We start from the raw sequence: 20,318 nt of genomic DNA on the forward strand, positions 1-20,318 counted from the left end.
CAAACATGAACTAACCATGAGCAATACATGTGTTACTGTATTTGTTAAAATTTGTTATTATGTAGTAAATGCTGAAATGAACCTTAACTAAGATTAATAAAAGCTGTAGAAGTGCAGTTCACTATTAGCTCATGTTAACTAATAATATAGTTAATGAAACCTTATTGTAACGTGATACACCAGAATATGAAATGGATCCCTCCCCTTTAAACGTCAGCGTAACATCCCCTTTAACTCGCTCGTCTTACATCTGCAGTGTTGTCAATGCAGGCTGATTTTGGTCGGCGGAATTATTTAAACTAAAGTTACCCCTTTCTAACTTTCTGTCTCCTCGTGAACTGGGTGTAACTCTGGTTTAGAAGTAAGAGCTCGTATGCCTGCTTGTAAAGAGTCTGTGCTGCAGAATGCTCTGGTTCGTGTGGTTCGTGTCGGTGCTGTGGTGCTGTGTGATGAATCCTGGACCAGCTCAAGGATACTTCCATGAGGAGCGCTGGAGCCCGGAGTCTCCTATATTAGCTCCCCGAGTAATGATCGCTCTCATCTGCAGGAACGCACAGCACTCTCTGCCGCATTTCCTCGGAACCATTGAGCGCCTCAATTACCCCAAAGACCGAATAGCGCTCTGGTAAGTGTGTGTGTGTGTGTGTGTGTGTGTGTGTGTGTGTGTGTGTAACGGTTCTGTTTCTGGTGATGTCATGATGTTAGAATCTCTGAACACGTCATAATGCCTGTCTCTGTGTTAATATCACTTAATTTTGATGTCTGTGAACATCTGTCTGCCAGCTCAATATGGAGGCTTGAAGGGACAAACTGGAGAGAGAAAAAAAAAAAAGATGGGAGGGGTTTCTCCAGAGTGACTCACTCACTCATTCATCCCTACCAAGATTGAATTTATCCCGTAAAGTTGTCATTGTCCTTTACAGTGAATGGTGTCAGTTACCCAGAACGCTTCTTGACCTTGATTGAATTGTCATATATGGAATATGTAATACAGCCAGTTCAGCTGCCTATTTGGCTCTGCAGAAACAGGCAGAGTGAACAATGTAGAACATTAGCTTAGATTTATGTTATTGATCACTGTATTAAAACATAATTAGATTATTACACGTATGCAATACTTCATTCTGATTGGTCAAACTCTCTATTTGGAGTTTAAAGGTTTTAGAATAATAACTGGTAACTCATTCTAAAACATTTAACCTCTAAATGAAGAGTTTGACCAATCAGAATGAAGTATTGCATACGTGTAATCAATTAATTTAGTAAGCAACCATGTTAGAGGAATAATAATGTACAGTCAGATGGACAATTATTAGCTCATTGTGCATTATTACTTACTGTATGGTGTGTGTGTGTGTGTGTGTGTGTGTGTGTGTGTGTGTGTTTAGTGTATGGGTCTATTAAAAGTCTCACGAGCAACATGTGGATTAAGCTTTTCTTAATAATAAAAAGCTGTCAGGTGTTGGAGCTGTGATCTAGACTAGGTTAAGTGCACATGCTCCAACAAGCTGATAGACTGAATCTAGCTTGTGTCATTTGGAGATCCTATTTCCCTCCTCTTTCCTGTACCATTTACTATGTTTTATGTAGCCTATACCGTATGAACAAAAGGCCAAAAGACTTCACTGTATTTTCTTTATGTGGTAATTAAGTCCATCCAAATAAATTGGTTTCATTCATGTGAAAAACATAATTCATGATGACTGAATTCACCTGACTACATTAAGTTACACAAGCGAAAATAATAGTTCAGATTTAGTAGAAATGGCTTTTAAGGGTAACAGCTGAACTGAAGGGGAATGAACATTGTAGTAATGCATTACAATATTGCGTTACTCTCTAAGGTAACTAATTTCATTATTTATGGAAAGTAATGTGTTAGCTAAGTTACTTTTACAATCCTTTCAGCTGTGCAGCCATTCAGGAGAATAAAGTTCAACACTTACTTTAGCAATAAAAAAAAATAAACACAAATATGATGTTTTGCTTATTAGAATGGTTGAATTTAATTATCGAAGGTCAGTAGTAAAGACATTAGTTAAGAAAGTGAGATTGAATAAAGTTTGTGTTATTTAACATATTTAATTAATTCAGGTTTGTGTAATATTCTGAGTTTGCATTTCACTGTTTTCATTCATTTTGAGTAATACTGAATCTGTTTTTGTGCGAGTGATATGAGTAAATTCTCACATTAGTCTAGAACTACAATAAGCATCATGTTCACACACAGCCCACACTACACCTCTGCACTTGCTCCTGATTTCTCTCAACACTGGGACAGGAGAGCTCAGTCAATAAATGAGAAAACAAAGTAACTTGCATTAGCCTACTTATGTGAAAAAGTATCTTGTTGTAAATTTAAAAGTAATGTGTTACTTTACCAGTTACTTGAAAAAGTAATCTGATTACATAACTCACATTACTTGTAATGTTACCCTTAACACTGTTCATAAACCCTAATCAGCATAATTTGTTTTTAATGCTGTCACCCATATGATCCACCAGGGGGCCTCAAGATGACATTTGTATTTAAATTAATATTAGCATAATCAAACTCTAAATTAAAATGCTAAAAAATACGCATGAATTGCAAGTGTAATGCAAATGTAAATTAAATGTATTTCTTATTTAATATAATAAAATAATAAATTAAAAATATGTATTTTCTCCCCTCAATAACTGTTGTTTTAATTGAAGAACACACAGTTCTTGAAACTTCCGAAGTCACACATTAATGGTGGTTAATTTAATATCAATACTCTTAGTTTCTGTTAATAAAAAAGTAAGTTTGAAAGCAAGCAACTTTATCATACAAAACAGCAAAAAATACCAGACAAGGCCTAATATTGGGAAGCCTTCGAACATTGTGTTGGACAACTGGGGACCTTTGAGTCAAAAAGTTGAGAACCACTGATATGACTGTTTCAAAATAGACAATCTGTCTTGTATTCCTGTCTTGAATCCGTCTGTACTGTAGTAGTAGTTGTTGGCCAGAGTTTTGTTCCCACAGGTCTGTGTGGCATTCAAACTCCGTTTGGATTTGTAGACTCTTAGGCCTCGCAGCTGTGCGCTGCTGCAGGAGACGCATCTGGACTGGTGAAGTCATGTTGTAATGAGAATCTCTGTTCTTGCTGAGACAGCCAGAGAAAAGTAGGACGCATGCTCTAGCTCATCTGTTTACTTTATCTCTGCTCCTGTGTTTCTATGATAACCAGATAGCTTTGCAGTTTCACTTCTCATGTTCTGTAACACTTTTAGTCCAGTTATGCTGTAAGGAAGTAGTTTAATTTAGAGCTTTTGTATTTCTTGATTTATTTTCCCTATGACTGGTCGAAATATACCTTACGCCCTGAAAGATCTTCTTAAAATATGGTGTGATTATACTATTGCAGGTAATCATAAGCTTGCGGGTAACTCATGCAATCTTTAGTTTTTACCCGATATTGTTCTTTGTAGAAAGTAAAGTGCACATAATGAGCACCATCTCTATGTTTCTATTTCAATAATGACAGGGTAGCAACCGATCACAATATTGACAACACTACATACCTACTGCGAGACTGGCTCATCAATGTACAGAAACTCTACCATTATGTGGAGTGGAGGCCGAAGGAGGAACCAAGGTTTGCCATGTTTTTTCACTTGTGATTTCATGGAATTAGTGTATTTGTGCATTTCCTGGCATTTCTCTTACTTATTCAGAGAATATCATAATGAGGAAGGACCAAAGGAGTGGACGAACGAGCGCTACGCCTACGTCATGAGGCTGCGGCAGGCAGCGCTTGAGTCTGCGCGAGAGATGTGGGCAGACTATATCTTGGTGAGATCCATTCTCATTGTTAGGACCATGAATCTCTAAGTTGGTAAATAGAGACTTGTGGCCATTGGTGTAACTCATAAAAATGTGTAATATGAGTATTTGAGGTCAGCATTTCTTTCATATCTCTCGTATCACATTCAAACGCCGGCTGGTGCCATCTTGTGCCTTAGTTCTTGACTGTTGTTTACTGTAAAATGATCAATATGAATAGTAGGCCTGTGGTAATATTGTTGAAGTGTTCATCTTGTTACAAGAGCACTTGTTTTGTACACCATTATGGAGTATAAGATAATAAACAGGTACAATTACTCTCAAATCAACATTTCATGTTTATGTTGTGAAAAGCTGTGTAATATATGATATATACATACTGTACTTAATCCCTTAAATGCGGGCACAATCAGAAAGTTTGATTAGAGTCATGATTGTACTTGATTTTGCTTCAAGATCCAGCTTCTGGTGATTATCTTGAGCAAATACAAAGTTCTGTCATGAAACTCTAGATCAGAGGTGCCCAGTCCTGCTCCTGCCGATCGACTGTCCTGGGGTGCGTTTCCCGAAAGCATCGTTGGCCAACTATGGTCGCAAGTTCATCGCAATGTCCATTGAACTCTATTGGTAACGACGGAACTTGCGACCATAGTTGGCCAACGATGCTTTCGGGAAACGCACCCCTGCACAGTTCATCTCCAACCCTAATCAAACACACCTGAAGCAACCAATTAAGGTCTTTAGGATCACTTGAAAATGAAAGGCAGGTGTGTTTGATGAGGGTTGGAGATGAACTGTGCATGACAGTCGATCGGCAGGAGCAGGATTGGGCACCCCTGATCTAGATGTTGCAAGCTGATGGGTCCTTAACTCAACTTGCTTGCAATCACATCATTCTCTATAGTGCACAGTTGATTGCTTCATGGTGATCAGTAGCCAATGAGATCGCTGCTCAACCTTCAAGTACTTGTTCTGCATTTGTCTTCAGAAACCCTCCTTCTTCCCCAGCTCCACCTGTATAGATCTGGGTAATTCATGTATGCTATACTGTACAGCAGTCTTACTTGCTCACAACAGCGTGTCTGTATGTATTGGCAGTAGCAAGTCGTGTACTTGCAAGTCGTGCAGCAGTGTAGTAGATCTATTCTGCCAAGATCAAACATATCAACATTGTCACATCCATTACCATGCCAAACACTCTGAGAGTTGTCATGACAGAAATGTAGTTTTTGCAGGCAGCCTGGTCATGCACGTAAATAAAAGGTTATATTAAATCTTTCAGATGATTGATTGTGACAATCTTCTGATCAACCGAGACGTCTTATGGAAACTAATAAAGGAGAACAAGACAATCGTGGCACCAATGATGGAGTCTCGTGCCGCCTACTCAAACTTCTGGTGTGGAATGTCATCCCAGGTACAGGTCTTGTGTATATGTATGTAATGCTTCATAACCCTTTCTTCAGGAATATGGGAAAAAATATATATATATTTTTCATCAACCTACACTAGGGCTACTATAAGCGAACTCCTGCTTACATCCCCATGCGTAAGCAAGTGCGTAGGGGTTGCTTTGCCGTTCCCATGGTGCACTCGACTTTCCTGGTGGACCTGCGGAAAGAAGCTTCCAGAATGCTGGCTTTTCACCCGCCACATTCAGACTACACCTGGGCCTTTGACGACATCATAGTCTTCTCTTTTTCAGCCCGCATGGGAGGTGTGTGCCTCGACAGAAAACACAGATACCCACAATTCATGCAAAATTAAAATAATTTACTTTCCCTCATGGCGTTCTAAACCTGCATGACTTTCTTTCTTTTTCGCACATGAATTGGCACCTCTGAGTCCAGACCTTAAATTGATGCATCACAACATTTATTTCCATCAAGAGGTGTATCAATATTTGGTCAAGATCTTGTATTGTCAATGCAAGAGTCCAGCACTCTGTAAAGACTTTCAGTGAATTTAAGGTCTGGACTCAGAGGTGCCGATTCATGTGTGAAAATGATTCTTCATGCTCCTCATAACCATTCTTTCACAATTTGATCCTGATGAATCATTGTCATCCTGGAATATGCCCATGATGTGTCTTCTACATGGTTGTTTAAGAAATGAAAATCTAAACGCTCCATCAATTAGGGTTAAGAAAACATGATAGAAACATAATAATCACTGCAATAATGATCCAATCATTGACTCTTAAGCATTTGCCTCTTTAAATCCAAACAGCGACTTTTTTGGGGGGGCCGGGCAGTGTATTTTAAAGAATATTGACAATGAAAGTCAGTGGGGTCCAAAACATTGTTCCACAGAAGAAAGAATGCCATACAGGTTTAGACATACACGACGAGGCCGAGTAAATTATGACAGACTTTACATTTTTGTGTGAACTACCCCTTTAAGAGGATATTATGCATAATATTTCACATTTTAAATTGCATTCTCTGTGGTTTTTCAGAGGTTCAAATGTTTGTTTGTAACAAGGAAACTTACGGGTATCTCCCAGTGCCTCTTCGTGCCCACAGCACTCTGCAAGACGAGGCAGACAGCTTCATTCATACAGTGCTGGAGGTCAATGGTACGTTTCAGATTTACAAAGAAGAAAAAGGTCTGCCTATGTTTTATCAAATGTAATCACCCCCGGTTACACTTTATTCTGATAGTCTATAATAACTATAAGTAACTTTTATAAGTAAGTCAACTTACTCTCATTACAGTATTAGTAGACTGTCAGGTTAGGGTTAGTAGAATTAGTTGACTTGCTGTGCTGGGTAGATTACTTAAAAATTTCAATAACATGTAATCAATAGAAAAGTAACTAGTCTGATTACGAGTATTTTAAAATGTAATGCAATCTAATTACAAGTACTTCATTTTTGGAATCTGATTATGTAATCCAGATTACATGTACTCAGTTACTACCCACTGTTGCACTGTTGACATGTAGTTGCAAAGTTACTTGTAGTTGAAGAATGTTTAAAGTGGACCGTTGAAATAAAGTGTTACCCCACCTCTTTTCATGTACAGTAAGAAATCCTCCAGTTGAGCCCTCCAGATACTTGGCCAAACCTGTCAAAAACCCTGACAAAATGGGCTTTGATGAGGTAACTGGGCTTTTATTTCATCATCTTTGAGTTGTGGGTCCATTTTAGCGATTAAATGGTTCTTTGGTGACATTGTTTTCATTGAATGCTTTTATGTGTTTTAAAAGGTGTTTATGATCAACCTGAAGCGACGGGACGACCGTCGTGAGCGCATGCTGAGGGCTTTGAGAGAGCAAGAGATCGACTGCAAGATTATCGCTGCTGTTGATGGCAAGTAAGTTCACTTCTGTTTCCGTCAAACAAATGCAGCATTTATATCCAGGACAAAACATTTGCTCACTGCCTCTCCTTCTACACCAGAGCCATGAACGAGAGTGAGATCAATGCTATGGGAATCCACATGCTTCCCGGCTACAGTGACCCTTACCACGGCAGACCTCTCACAAGAGGAGAGCTGGGCTGCTTCCTGTCCCACTACAACATCTGGAAAGAGGTCTGGCACACATACTAGTTTATAGTTACGTTCCAAAATCTAGTGAGTCACCTAGCTGACTAAGGCTGCATTTATTTGATCAAAAACACCCTCCTGAGGCCCAGAAAAAAAAAGTTTTGTGAATTTAGTTTTTTTCCATGTCATCACACTGTTTAGAGCACAATAAACAAATGGTAAAAAAACATTTTTGAAAAATAATATTGTATTCATACGTTATGCTATGTCCTCTGTAGTGGACGCCAGGACTAAGTTGTTTAAAAAATAAAATGACATGAAATTATATGTATAGGCAAAAACAATGGGATTTTTTTTTTCAATCACCAATAAATTTTGCGGTTTCAGGATTTTTTCAACCAAAATTTGTATAAAGATTATTCTCAACTATGTTATGAAAGAAATAACGGAATGAATTGATACACCGTTTTACTTTATGCAATTTGTGGGTAAAATGTCCATAAATTAATATTCCCATTCAATGCAATGTATCTATACACTGTATCTAATTTGCACAGTAATGTGTTCTTGGAGCAACATTTAATGAAACAAGTGTAATAATTGGAGTTATAATTGGCATTAATTGGAGTAATAATATCTAATATTTCATAGGAATATTGATGTATAATTTATTTCCATATTCACTTGTTGTGTCTCACAAAATGCCTGATAAACATGATTTAAGTCCTGGTGTCCTCTACAGTGGACACGTTTGAAATCAACGCCCTGTTCTGTAACAGAAAGTCATTTTTTTATTTGAAACCCCATAACATTTTCCTGAGATGTTGGTTTATGAAATACAATTTGAAAAGTAGTCCAATTTAAATTATAATTACAATATATTATCATATTTCCATAAGAATGCTACATTTGATCACTAAATTAATGTCAGACATTTTTAAAGACCAAGGAGTAGTTGTTTTCATGGTGAAACCTCCAAACATTTGGTATCTCTGAAAAGTCCTAAATGTGCTCTTTACAGGACACCCAAGTTGTGTCATGTGACATGTATGATGTCAGAGAAATTCACTAAAATATAATGTCCACTACAGTGGACAAAAGTCTATTCTTAGGTCCCAGGAGGATACAGTAAATTACCATTTAAAATACATTAATTTAAATTGTATTCCTGTGATGCAAATCTGAATTTCAGCATCATTACTCCAGTCTTCAGTGTCACATGATTCTTCAGAAATCATTCTAATATGATGATAATATGCTACAGACATTTTGGAAGAGCCTTGTTGTGTTAATAATCTCAAATAGATAGACAGCTCACTGGGTTTTGGAAGAGAGTGTGAATGTAGAGTAAGGGTTTTGTGAGCATCAGAAGCTTTGATGTTTATGTGCTGTGCTACGCAGATTGTAGACAGAGGCCTGAAGACCTCGCTGGTGCTTGAAGATGATTTGCGGTTTGAGATTTTCTTCAAGCGACGCCTGCAGAATTTAATGAGTGAGGTCAAGAGTAATGGTCTGGACTGGGACCTCATGTGAGTGGGTCTACTTTCATTGACTGCACTCACTTTTTGGCTCATGTATTGATTGGAGATTGTTCATATTGTATGTTGAACCCTTGCAGTTATATTGGGAGGAAGAGGATGCAAGTGGACCGGCCTGAAAAAGCAGTACCAAAAATTCGCAACTTGGTGGAGGCAGACTATTCCTACTGGACCTTGGGTTACATGATGTCATTGCAAGGAGCCAAAAAGCTCCTCAAAGCAGAACCACTCCGTAAAATGTTGCCCGTGGACGAATTCCTTCCTGTTATGTTTAATAAGCATCCTGTGTAAGTTCCCATCCCATATATGCCAATAATTTTGCTTATAGTTCTAGCTAAATTATTCCTAGATCATCTTCTAGAATATAAGTTGCAGAATAATATTTTTTCAAGGTCCTGTGATTTATAGTCTAAAGCGAGTTTTATAATGTAATTGATGTCAGTCAATCAAACACGCAGAACGCTAAAACCAGTGCTTAAAGGCTTAGTTCACATCAGAATTAAAATTTCCTGATAATTTACTCCCCCCCCCCCCCCCCCCCCCCACGTCATCCAAGATATACATGTCTTTCTTTCTTCAGTCGAAAACAAATTAAGGTTTTTGAGGAAAACATTCCATGGTTTTTCTCCATATAGTGGACTTCAGCAGGGTTGAAGTTCCAAATTGCAGTTTCAGTGCAGCTTCAAAGGGCTTTACACGATCCCAGCCGAGGAATAAGGGTCTTATCTAGCAAAAAAAATAAACATTCAGATACTTTTTAACCACAAATGCTCGTCTTGCACTAGCTGTGATGCGCCACGCATTGCATAATCACGTTGAAAGGTCACACGTACCGACCTAGTGTTTACAAAGCAACAGTGCAAAGCAAGACTAAATCAAATGGCCTTTACAAAAAAAAGTATAAATAAAAGGTAGAACAATGATGTTGGAGGAGAAAATGAGATTGAGTTTTTCGCCCTACCTTACGTGACCTTACAACGTGATTACGTAATGTGTGGCGCATCACAGCTAGTGTAAGACAAGCATTTGTGGTTAATTTTATTTTAGAAAATGACAGATCGTTTGGCTAGATAAGACCCTTATTCCTCGGCTGGGATCGTGTAAAGCCCTTTGAAGCTGCACTGAAACTGCAATTTGGACCTTCAAACCGTTGATAACCGTCCAGTATATGGAGAAAAATCCAGGAATGTTTTCCTCAAAAACCTTAATTTCTTTTCGAATGAGAGAGTCATCTTGGATGACATGGGGGTGAGTAAATTATCAGGAAATTTTTATTCTGAAGTGAACTAATCTTTTATAAATGAATAAATGCCGGAAAATGTATTTATTATTATTATTGTTATATATCATGATATGTTTTGCTTTTGTCTAATGTAACATCTCGGCCTTCATCTTCACATCTAATATCATCCCCTTCAGATCAGATTACATGGAGCAGTTTGAGCCGAGGGACCTGAAAGCGTTCTCAGCGGAGCCCTTGCTTGTGTTCCCTACGCACTACACAGGCGAACCTGGGTACATCAGTGACACTGAAACCTCCACGGTGTGGGACAATGAGAAAGTGCGCACAGACTGGGACAGGAAGCGCTCGGGTAAGACCCGGGAACAGGCTGAGATCAGCACAGAGGCCCAAAACTCAGATGTGCTCCAGTCTCCTCTGGACAGGACGGCCCGAGACGAACTATGAGAGACATTGTTTTGGACACGTCGTTTCTCGGGGACGTTCCACCTTATAAGCACATTATGAGTGAGCAGAAGAGGCCCTTTTAGAGATTTCTTTTTTATTATTGTTGTTTGCCAGAAAAGAAGTTGAGCTTAAATGTTTGTCCTGTAATTTGTAGATTATCAAATTGGTAACAATGAGCACAGCACCTGTTCATCCTGCGATAAAGATGCAAGGTCTTTGAAAAACAGTTTATGATTATCTTCAGTAACACATAATAGTAAGGTTCAATTTGTTAACAGCTTAACAATAATAGTAATTAAAAAAAATCTTTTAAAGCATTTATTATCTTAGGTTAATAATAATTTCAACATTAAAATCTAAAAGTTGTCTCAGCACGTATTATTTAAAGAGGACATATTACGTTTTTTTACATGTTCAGCTTTCTTTAGTGTGTAATGTTCCTGTTTGAGCTTGAAAAAGGTCTGCAAAGTTACAAAGCACAGTCACTCCAGAGGGAGTTATTCTCTATATCAGTGCGCACTGTTTCTGAACTCTCTGAAAGTTTTGAGTTTTCTTCTGGGAACGAACATGTCACAATATTCCTCATTTAAATAATTCCCACCCAAGGCATACGCAAAATAAAAGAAGTGAGGCCTGGTTGAGTTGAGTTTGTAGTGTGTTGGTTATGGTAGGGGGCGTGACGTTTATCAAACACGCTAAAGCGGTTGACCAATCACAACACACTTAGTCCAGCCAACCAATCAGAGCACAATGTGCTTTTCATAAGGAGGGGCTTCACAGAGACAGGAACTAAACAGAGCATTACTGACAGACTGGGTAAAGAGGTGCTGCAACAATGTAAAATATGTAAAATCGCCATCACCTGCTTTCAGATGGAGCGGCATTTACTACAAAGAGCCGTAGTTAACTGATAAGCTGAGCCATATCGCATTAATTATCACAGGTGATACGTCCGCCTGGGTAAAGAGGTGCTGCAACAATGTAAAATATGTTACATTCAAGCATGAAAACACATTCTAGTAGAGCATAATAGCTAAATCATAATAGGTCCTCTTTAATAGACTTGAGCTGATATGTACTTACAATGAACTAATGTTAACAAAGGTTCAAACACTGTATTACTGTTAACAAACTACATTCAAACAAATGTATTGCTCATTGTTAGGTAATGCTCTAACTAATGTTAACTAATGGACCTTATTGTTAAGTGTTACCTTTTAATCACTCTGGGGGTGAAAAGCTGAAATAATCACATTAAACTTTTTTTTTTTTTGCAGTGTTCGCATTCCAGACATGAACATAGTCATTTTAATAATAATAATAATAATAAAAGACACATGAAGCATGTTGCTATTTTAAGGCATGAAGCATGTTATATTAACATGGAGGATGTTGTTATTTTTAGGCCTTGATACCATTACCACCTTTGTTGGCGTTTCAGGCTGTCACTTCCCCTCATCAAAGCCAACATCCGTACACGCCTCACTCTGTGGTTTTACTGTCGTATCATCAGGACAGAAATGAAAGGTCTACACACATTCCACATGGCAACATTGGTCTTCACTTCTTTGCTTTTTTGCCTAGCAGGCTTCAAATGTGCTTGATGTGAATCCTTGCGATTGCGCTGTTTAGTCACACTGTCATACTATCAGAATGTTTGTACTGTAACTGTGACTGTATTTGTATTTCACCAACTGTGCCTTAAATATAAAGAATGGTTAAAAACATGTCACTGAAAGGAATATTATGTCTCTTTTTATTTTTTGGCGGAATTGTTAGATGGAGGCTGCATGTAATTTCTGTAGAGATACTGATTGTCGTTACCATTTTATTTGACATCATATCAACATCTATATCTATCTTCCAGGGTTAATTATATCACAGCTGCGTAGCCACAAGACAAAAATTATGATGCTGGCATAGGCTTACAAACCACTATCCTGCATGCTGAATGAAGATAGATGATCATTTGACTACTGCTTTGAGTGTAGATCTTGGTTTATTGCTGGGTAAATTTAGCTTGAACACTTAGAGGATATTTAAAAAGATTTAGAATCGGAACATCGGTCTCGGTTACGTATTTACCCCTTGTTCCCTGAAGGAGGGAACGGAGACATAGTCGATGTGTCGACTGATTGGGATCTCGCTTAGGGAGCCTGTCATCTTCGAGTATTGATAAAATGAGCCAATGCACACATTGGTGTGCGAGCTTTACATCCACGCTCCGCCCCACAGCACGAGTATAAATACGAAAGTGGATGCACGCACCACTTGTTTTTTCGCTGAGGTGCCGAGCAGAGCCCAGAGTCAGCGTTGGTCCAGCAATCGTGGCGACTCAGGGAACGAGGGTTACATACATAACCGAGACGTTCCCTTTCAGTCGCTCACGTTCGACGTAGGCGACTTGTCGACTGATTGGGATCCCTATTAAAACGCCACTAGTGCTGCCACCTTCCAGTGCCTAGACAAAAGCCTCCTGATCCCCCCCCCCCCGCAGTGGAGATAGGACAGGGCTTAGGCCAGGGAAGTCACTGCTGTTCCGCAAGACCCACTCAGTCAGACTTGTTAACACTGGGAAAGTGTGCCCTTTCGTTGGAAAGGAATACACTGCGGAAGCCACATTCTGTCTGTAGGGAGGTATACATGTGGAAGATACACATATGGACTGGGTGTTACCGGGCAGTACAACATATGGGATGTCACTGAGGTGGCTCCAGCCTAACACATGGGGGAGACACACCGGTCAGTGAAAGGGAAAGACACGGGCTTGCCGCAGGGAGCCGTACCGTGGAAGATTACACATATGGGATCGCCATAGGGATCACAACATATGGGCCCAGCCTAGCACAGGTTCCACCAGTGCATACGAGTGCTAGGCCTGGCATCGGACGCTCCGCCACGTCCATTGCCAAAGGGTGTGGAGGAACTCGACAGGGTTCGGCTAAGAGGAACTCTACTGGAGCAAGAGTGACGTATCCGGTCCAAAGGAGGGGAATGGCGCAGCAAGCCGACACTTCGAACCGGGCTTACAGTGTAACTGGCGTCATGTGAAGGAAGCACATGGGAAGCAACCGGCTCGACACATAGGCTATTTTTATAGTGAACATGTTTGGTGTCGCCCAACCTGCAGCTATGCAAACATCTGTCAGCGAGGCACCCTGTGCCAACGCCCAGGGAGAAGCTACACTCTAATTTTAGAGGAGTGGGCTCGCAACCCAGGGGGGCATGGTGTGTCTTGGGATTGATACGCCAAGACGATGGCCTCCCTTATCTTTTTGTTTTTCTCAGTGGGCCAACCTCTGCTTGGAGACAGCCTTTCCCTTCTGCTGGTCTCCGTAACAGACAAAGAGCTGGACTGAGGTCCTGAGGCTTTGCGTTCTGTCCACGTTAACCGCAGGAGCGGACGGGACAGAGAAAAGCCAGGGCTGGGTCTGCCATCTCCGGGGCAGCGCTTGCAGGTTCACCATCTGGTCCCTTTTAAGGGGAGAGGTAGGAACCTTGGGCACATATCCAGGCGGTGGTGTCAGGATAACGTGACAGTTAGTCGGCCCGAATTCCAGGCACGAGTTGTCGACCAAAGTCCCTTGATAGAGGCCAAGCAAGCAGGAGAACTGTTTTTAAAGACAGGACTTTTAACTCAGCTGCCTGCAGGGCTCAAAGGGAGATCTCTGCAGTGCGGTAGCACCAGAGATAAGTCTCAAGAGGGTGCGTGAGGCGGATTCAGTCCCCTCGCTCCCCTCAGGAACCTGACGATCAAGTCGTGCTTTCCCACGGATTTCCATCCACTGCATCGGGATGTGTGCAGATAGAGCAACATACACTTTGAGGGTGGAGAGAGACAGCCCTCGCTCCAACCCATCATGCAGGAAAGAAAGCATGGAGGGATCGAACACCTTTGGGGGTTCTTCTCAGACGAGAAGAACACCATTCAACGAATAGGTTCCACTTCAGGGCATAAGCAAGCCTCGTAGATGGTGCTCTCGCAGAAGGGATGGTAACTACAACCTGTTTGTGGTAGATCACCTAGAACCTCCGCGTTCTGTCCTTTCGGGACAGACATGGAGTTTTCAGAGGTCTGGACGCGGGTGCCAACGGTGCCCCGTCCCTGAGAATGTCTAAGAGGAATGGGTCAGGGAGGGCTGTCAAGAGGAGCATAAGTTTGAGGGAATTAGGTCCGGTTAGGCCAACAAGGGGCAACTAGCAAGACCTGCTCCTTATCCTCCCTGATTTAGCACAGTGTTGTGCAAGAAGGCTCACTGGTGAAACGCATCTTTGCAGCGGCCCCGGGGCCAGCTGTCTGCCTGTGTCTCCGTGCCGAGGGTTCTCCGCTCACTCGGACTCGACCGTGAAGCCATTGCTGAAGCGGTCTTCATATGGAGGAAGCCGTTCTATTGCGGCTGCGTCTGCCATATACCCCAGGAGCCTCTGAAAAATTGTGGGGCAGCGAGGTGGAGGACAGGGACCCGGCTCAGAAGGCCCGGGGGCGCCCCGAAACGAGGTCTGAGTGTGCGATGCAACACCTACCTGTCTCCATGGGTCAGCAGGGGGTGCGTGAGAAGGCGTAATCGGGTCCTCGAACAGCACCCAGCTGACACAAGAGGGGGCTGAGGGGTGCAAGCTTTACAGGGTCATACACCGCCAGTCTGGCCCTCTTGGGACCCAGGAACAGAGGAATTTGCTCTTTCTTTGACAATTCGGGGAACGGTAGCCATCTGAAGAGCTTGTCCCCCTATCCCTGGGTGGCCTGTGTCAGGGACGGTTGGTCTTACGATTGCCACCTGGTTTGGTAGCGTCTGACACAGGCTGGGCGGCCTGCCTGCGGCTGGCTTCACGCTGAGGCCTGGTTAGAGGCTGCTGCGGAGGCCCAGCGGGAGAGGAAGCAGCGGCAGGGGGACGCCCTCGGCGACGAGCAGGCGGAGGATCTGCCACCGGTGGCGGGGAGGCAGCAGCTGGCCGCCAGGGCAGGATGTACCGGATGGCCTCCGTCTGCAACTTGGCGGCAGAGAACTGTTGGGCGCAGATCTCCACCGCGTCACCGAACAGCCCATCCTGGGAAATGGGGGAGTCCAGGAACCGAACCTTGTCCGCATCCCTCATATCAACCAGGTTGAGCCAGAGATGGCGCTACTGAACCACTAGGGTGGACATCGCCAGATCGATCGCGTAAACCGCAATGCTCGTGCCCTGGAGGGCAAGGTCGGTTGCAGTGCGGAACTCACCTATGAGCGCACAGTCTGGGCTACCCTCGTGCATGTCCATGAGTGCCTTGGCCTGGTAGACCTGTAGCAATGCCATGGCGTGCAAAGAGGAAGCGGCTTGCCCACAGGCTTTGTAAGCTCTGCCCGTAAGAACGGATGAGAACTCACAGGCCTTAGAGGGGAGACGGGGATCCCCATCCAAGAGGCAGCGGCCGCCGGACACAGGTGCGTCGTGACAGACCACTCCACTGGAGGGATAGCCTCGTAACCCTTCACTGCTCCTCCGTCAAGGGTAGTGAGGGGGGAGGAGCTACTCAGGCAGTTTCTGACAGAAAAAAGGTGCTGTCCACGACCTGGTAAGCTCAACGGGGGGCTCCACCAGCTGCGGTGTGATAGAGGAGTGAGGGGCCCACAGGGATTGGTTACCGGGCGGGGATGCCATCACTATGATCCTCTGATCACCCATCCCATATGGCACCCTAGGGTGGGGCGTGGTAATGACGAAGGCAAGTCTCTATCTCAACATCGCGATAGTCATGTTCTCACAATAAGAACATGAACTTTCCACAAAAGATGCTTCAGCGTGCTGTAATCCCAAACACGTGATGCAAATAATGTGACCGTCAGAGGGGGGCAGGGAACGACCGCATCCAGAAAGGCACGGGTGGAAAGACATCTTGAAAAAGATGCAAAAGCACCCGTGTTGCTCTCTCAGGAAATGAAAAACTCTCACCAGTGTCGGAGCATACACAGAGGAATGATCACGGCAACACTGACAGGGATGGTGCAGCCTGTACCAGTAAAGCACAATGTGCGCATTGGCTCGTTTTATCAATACTCGAAGATGACAGGCTTCCTAAGCGTGATCCCAATCAGTCGACACGTCGACTACGTCGAACGTGAGTGACTGAAAGGGAACAAACCATTTGTAGCATATTTAACAGGTGCTTTCCATGCTTATTATACCAGTGCCGTGAAGCACAACAGATGTTGCTTGGATTTGTCAGACTGAGTCCAAAACAAAAAGTGTTTATCGGTTCATTTGTTAATTCAGTTTTTCAAAGCATGCTTGTGTATGTTGTATTGAGACTAATATGTTGAGACTTATATTGAGACCATGTTGTACTGAAATACTTACCTGTGTCACTAAACACTTTAACTTTGAATAAAATAAAGTAAGTGCAGAGACCTGTACAGAGCAAACTCCAGAAAACATAAGTTACACTACCGTTCAAAATTTTGGTGTCTGTAAGATAATATAAGAGGTCTCTTATGCTCAGTAAGGCTACATATATTTGATCAAAAGTACAGTAAAAAACGTAATGTTCTGAAATACTATTACAATTTAAAATAACTCTATTTAAGTATATGGGCCATTCTACAGAATTGGTGCAAACTGCTGTCCCTCATCCAAAAAACACATTTGAAAAGCATTTAATTATTAAAATCTTAGATGTTTACTAAGATCCTTCAATTATCTATTGAAACCCACAATAATATTTAAGATATCAGTAAGCTTTACATATATAAAATCATTATTTATGGGCTACTTTCAATTAGGAGGTGGCTGTCCCAAACCCTAACCCCTAAATTTCAACTTGTGAAAATTATATTGAAAAAATTTTTGCAAATTTTTCCATTCTTGTTTTAAAAAATATATTTTTGTTTTCTTTTAAAAAATGAAGTTAAAAAAAATATTTATTTTATTTTTTATTTTTAAATCATGAAACTTTATCTAAAAAAACTTGTCCCGCATTTTCATGTCACTACCAAAACAGTGAATGTTGTAGTCCATTGGCTGAGACTGATTTTAACCACAGCCCTACATTTTTGATCAGGAAATATTCCTGTGTCCCTCTCTCTCATGTGCTATATGGTGAGTAGATTGATCCCATCATTTTGAAGTAAATGTGTTCTAAAGTCTAAAAATCTGTGTTGTAACTTTAAGGAATGTCACTACCAAACTCATTTTTTCTGCTATTGAGAAAACTTTTTTGGATGTTATTCCATAAAATTTAGTTGTTATATGTGTTCAACTGTTCTGACCAGTGATTGCTAACCATGTGCTGATTAGCATCTTCGAGCTAGGCTCAAAAGTATCTAAAATTGTCACTACCAAAACAGTCACAACCGTAACATGTCTTGAAGTTTCGGTTGTGACATTATTGTTTTGGTAGTGACAAAAGGGAACACATAATCCTTTATTTGGAGGAATAAACTACATTTTAGTACAGTTATGCAAATAATTACTACTGTAGTATGTTTTAGTAGTGTTTTAGTATGCAAGATTCTGTTAAAATTCTGTAATGTGATGAGGTTACAATTACTTAAGGTTGCAGTCCATGATACTAGCTTAGGTGTAAGGTTGTTGTCAGTAATGTTAATTTCTATGATTAACTTGACAGGGAGAATGACAGAAAACACCAACATGACAAAAAAAAAAAAAAAAAAAAAAACTACAACAGAGAGACAGAGAGAATACAAACAAAGGTTGAGGGAAGACCCAGTGAAGTACGAGGAATACTTAAAGGATTAGTTCACTTTAAAAAAAACTTTTGCTGATAATTTACTCACCCCCATGTCATCCAAGATGTCCATGTCTTTCTTTCTTCAGTCGAAAAGAAATTAAAGTTTTTGATGAAAACATTCCATGATTTTTGTCAATATTATGGACTTCAATGGGCCCCAAACGGTTCAAGGTCCAAATGACAGTTTCAGTGCAGCTTCAAAGGGCTTTAAACGATACCAGACGATGAATAAGGGTCTTATCTAGCGAAACGATCGGTCATTTCAAAAATAAATAAAAAAGTTTAAGTTTTATAAGCACAAATGCTCGCCTTGCTCTGTTCTTCTTGCTTCTGTTTTCATCAAAAACCTTAATTTCTTTTTGACTGAAGAAAGAAAGACATGGACATCTTGGATGACATGGGGGTGAGTAAATTATCAGCAGAAGTTTTTTTAAAAGTGAACTAATCCTTTAAGGAAAGAAAGAGAAAGAAATAAGAAACAAAGGGAAGGGAAGGAGGAAAGTTGAAGAGTATCAGTGAATTATCTGACAGGGAGCAAAGACAGGTCAGAAAAGCATGGAGGAAAAGACAGAAAAGACACAGGATGATGGTGAAAAGACAAAAAGAGGTGGAGACATTTTGCAGGGCTTCCACACCACCTAGCACTTCCAGTGAGGGTGATCAGACACCAGTACACACACACACACACACACACACACACACACACACACACACACACACTTCAGTGGTTCTGGAGATTTATCTGAATGAGGAAAATTATTCTGAAATTAATGTTTTATGTAAACACACACACACACACACACACACACACACACACACACACACACACACACACACACAGAGAGTTCAGTGGTTCTGGAGATTTATCTGAATGACTCAAACAAAATGTTGAAAATGTGAAAATAAAACAAAGTGGTTCTGAAACAGTCTACATTGTAAGTTGTTGTTGTTTTTTAGGAAGAAAAATCTATGAGCATACCTCTTCTCACTTGCACCTCAAGACCCAAAGTATAGAATAGCTCTAGGTGTGCTTATAAGATCTTTACTGTCAGATGTGTGTCTGCTATATTTACTGACTGCATATGTGCATCATAGTTATTTATTTATATTAACATAAAATGTGGACAGTCTGATTCAGCCATGGCAAACTAAGTATTGTGGTCACTACCAAAACATTACTGTCACTACCAAAAATGTGAAGTCACTACCGTAACATGGGATGTTTTGTCAAAAATAAAGTATATTGAATTATCAACTAAGATGTTATGATAGTGTTTGGTTCAATGCATATTCAAACTAATGAATCCTTAACTTTGAAATCAGTATGATAAATTTTATGCCTTCTACAAAGAAAGATTGGATTAAAAATACAACAAATCTCATAAATTACATTTAAAATATTATTAAAATTATAACCTTTATTGATTTAACCTGTAAAAATATTTTTTTAAAATAGAAAAAATATATATTTATAAGGTAGATGTAAACAAAATCTTAATAGGTCATTATAAGCCTTCTTAATAAATTATTTAATATTGTGTTTCGGTAGTGACAAATTTGGGGAGAAGGAAAATATTCCAGGATTTTCTAAAAATACAATATGAGAATTAACTGCACAATTACTAGAAAAGCGTACCTTGGATATTATACAATTTACATACATGCAAAATTTGTGTAAAAAAACAAAAAAATTTCAAGATGTTTCCAACTCTGACTTTGCACCAATTCTGTAGAATGGCCCATATATAAAATGTCATTTATTCCTGTAATGCAGAGCCGAATTTTCAGCATCATTACTCCAGTCTTCAGTGTCACATGATCATTCAGAAATCATTGTGATATGATGATTTGATGCTCAAGACATTTCTTATTATTATCAATAATTGAAAACAGTTGTTGAAAACAGTTGTGCTTCTTAATATTTTTGTGGAAACCAAGAAAAAAAATTCAAGACTCTTTGATGAATAAAATAGCAACATTTATTTGAAATAGAAATATTTTGTAATATTATAAAAGTCTTTACTGTCACTTTTGATCAGTTAAATGTGTCCTTGCTGAATAAAA

At 40.5% G+C, this 20,318-nt stretch overlaps 1 protein-coding gene across 3 annotated transcripts; it reads left to right on the top strand.

The window, feature by feature from the left end:
- Positions 1-248: 248 nt before the first annotated feature.
- On the top strand, positions 249-12,268 carry colgalt1a (collagen beta(1-O)galactosyltransferase 1a). 3 transcript variants are annotated; one of them, XR_013821271.1, is made up of 13 exons: positions 249-625; positions 3,513-3,623; positions 3,703-3,820; positions 5,094-5,228; positions 5,324-5,528; positions 6,270-6,389; positions 6,839-6,915; positions 7,023-7,129; positions 7,216-7,348; positions 8,705-8,832; positions 8,922-9,128; positions 10,261-10,588; positions 11,934-12,268. XR_013821271.1 is itself a non-coding variant. In XM_079871591.1 (13 exons), exons 1-13 carry the CDS (start codon positions 405-407, stop codon positions 12,050-12,052), a joined length of 1,854 nt encoding a protein of 617 aa, XP_079727717.1. In that variant the 5' UTR covers positions 278-404; the 3' UTR covers positions 12,053-12,160. The 3 variants fall into 3 exon arrangements, 2 of the variants coding, with proteins under 2 accessions (XP_079727718.1, XP_079727717.1); XM_079871591.1 differs by having other exon boundaries at positions 278-625; positions 10,261-10,433; positions 11,934-12,160; XM_079871592.1 differs by lacking the exon at positions 11,934-12,268 and having other exon boundaries at positions 10,261-11,168.
- Positions 12,269-20,318: the final 8,050 nt, after the last annotated feature.

The sequence above is a fragment of the Squalius cephalus genome (genome assembly GCF_949319135.1).
Source record: "Squalius cephalus genome assembly, chromosome: 1".
Classification (NCBI taxonomy): domain Eukaryota; kingdom Metazoa; phylum Chordata; class Actinopteri; order Cypriniformes; family Leuciscidae; genus Squalius; species Squalius cephalus.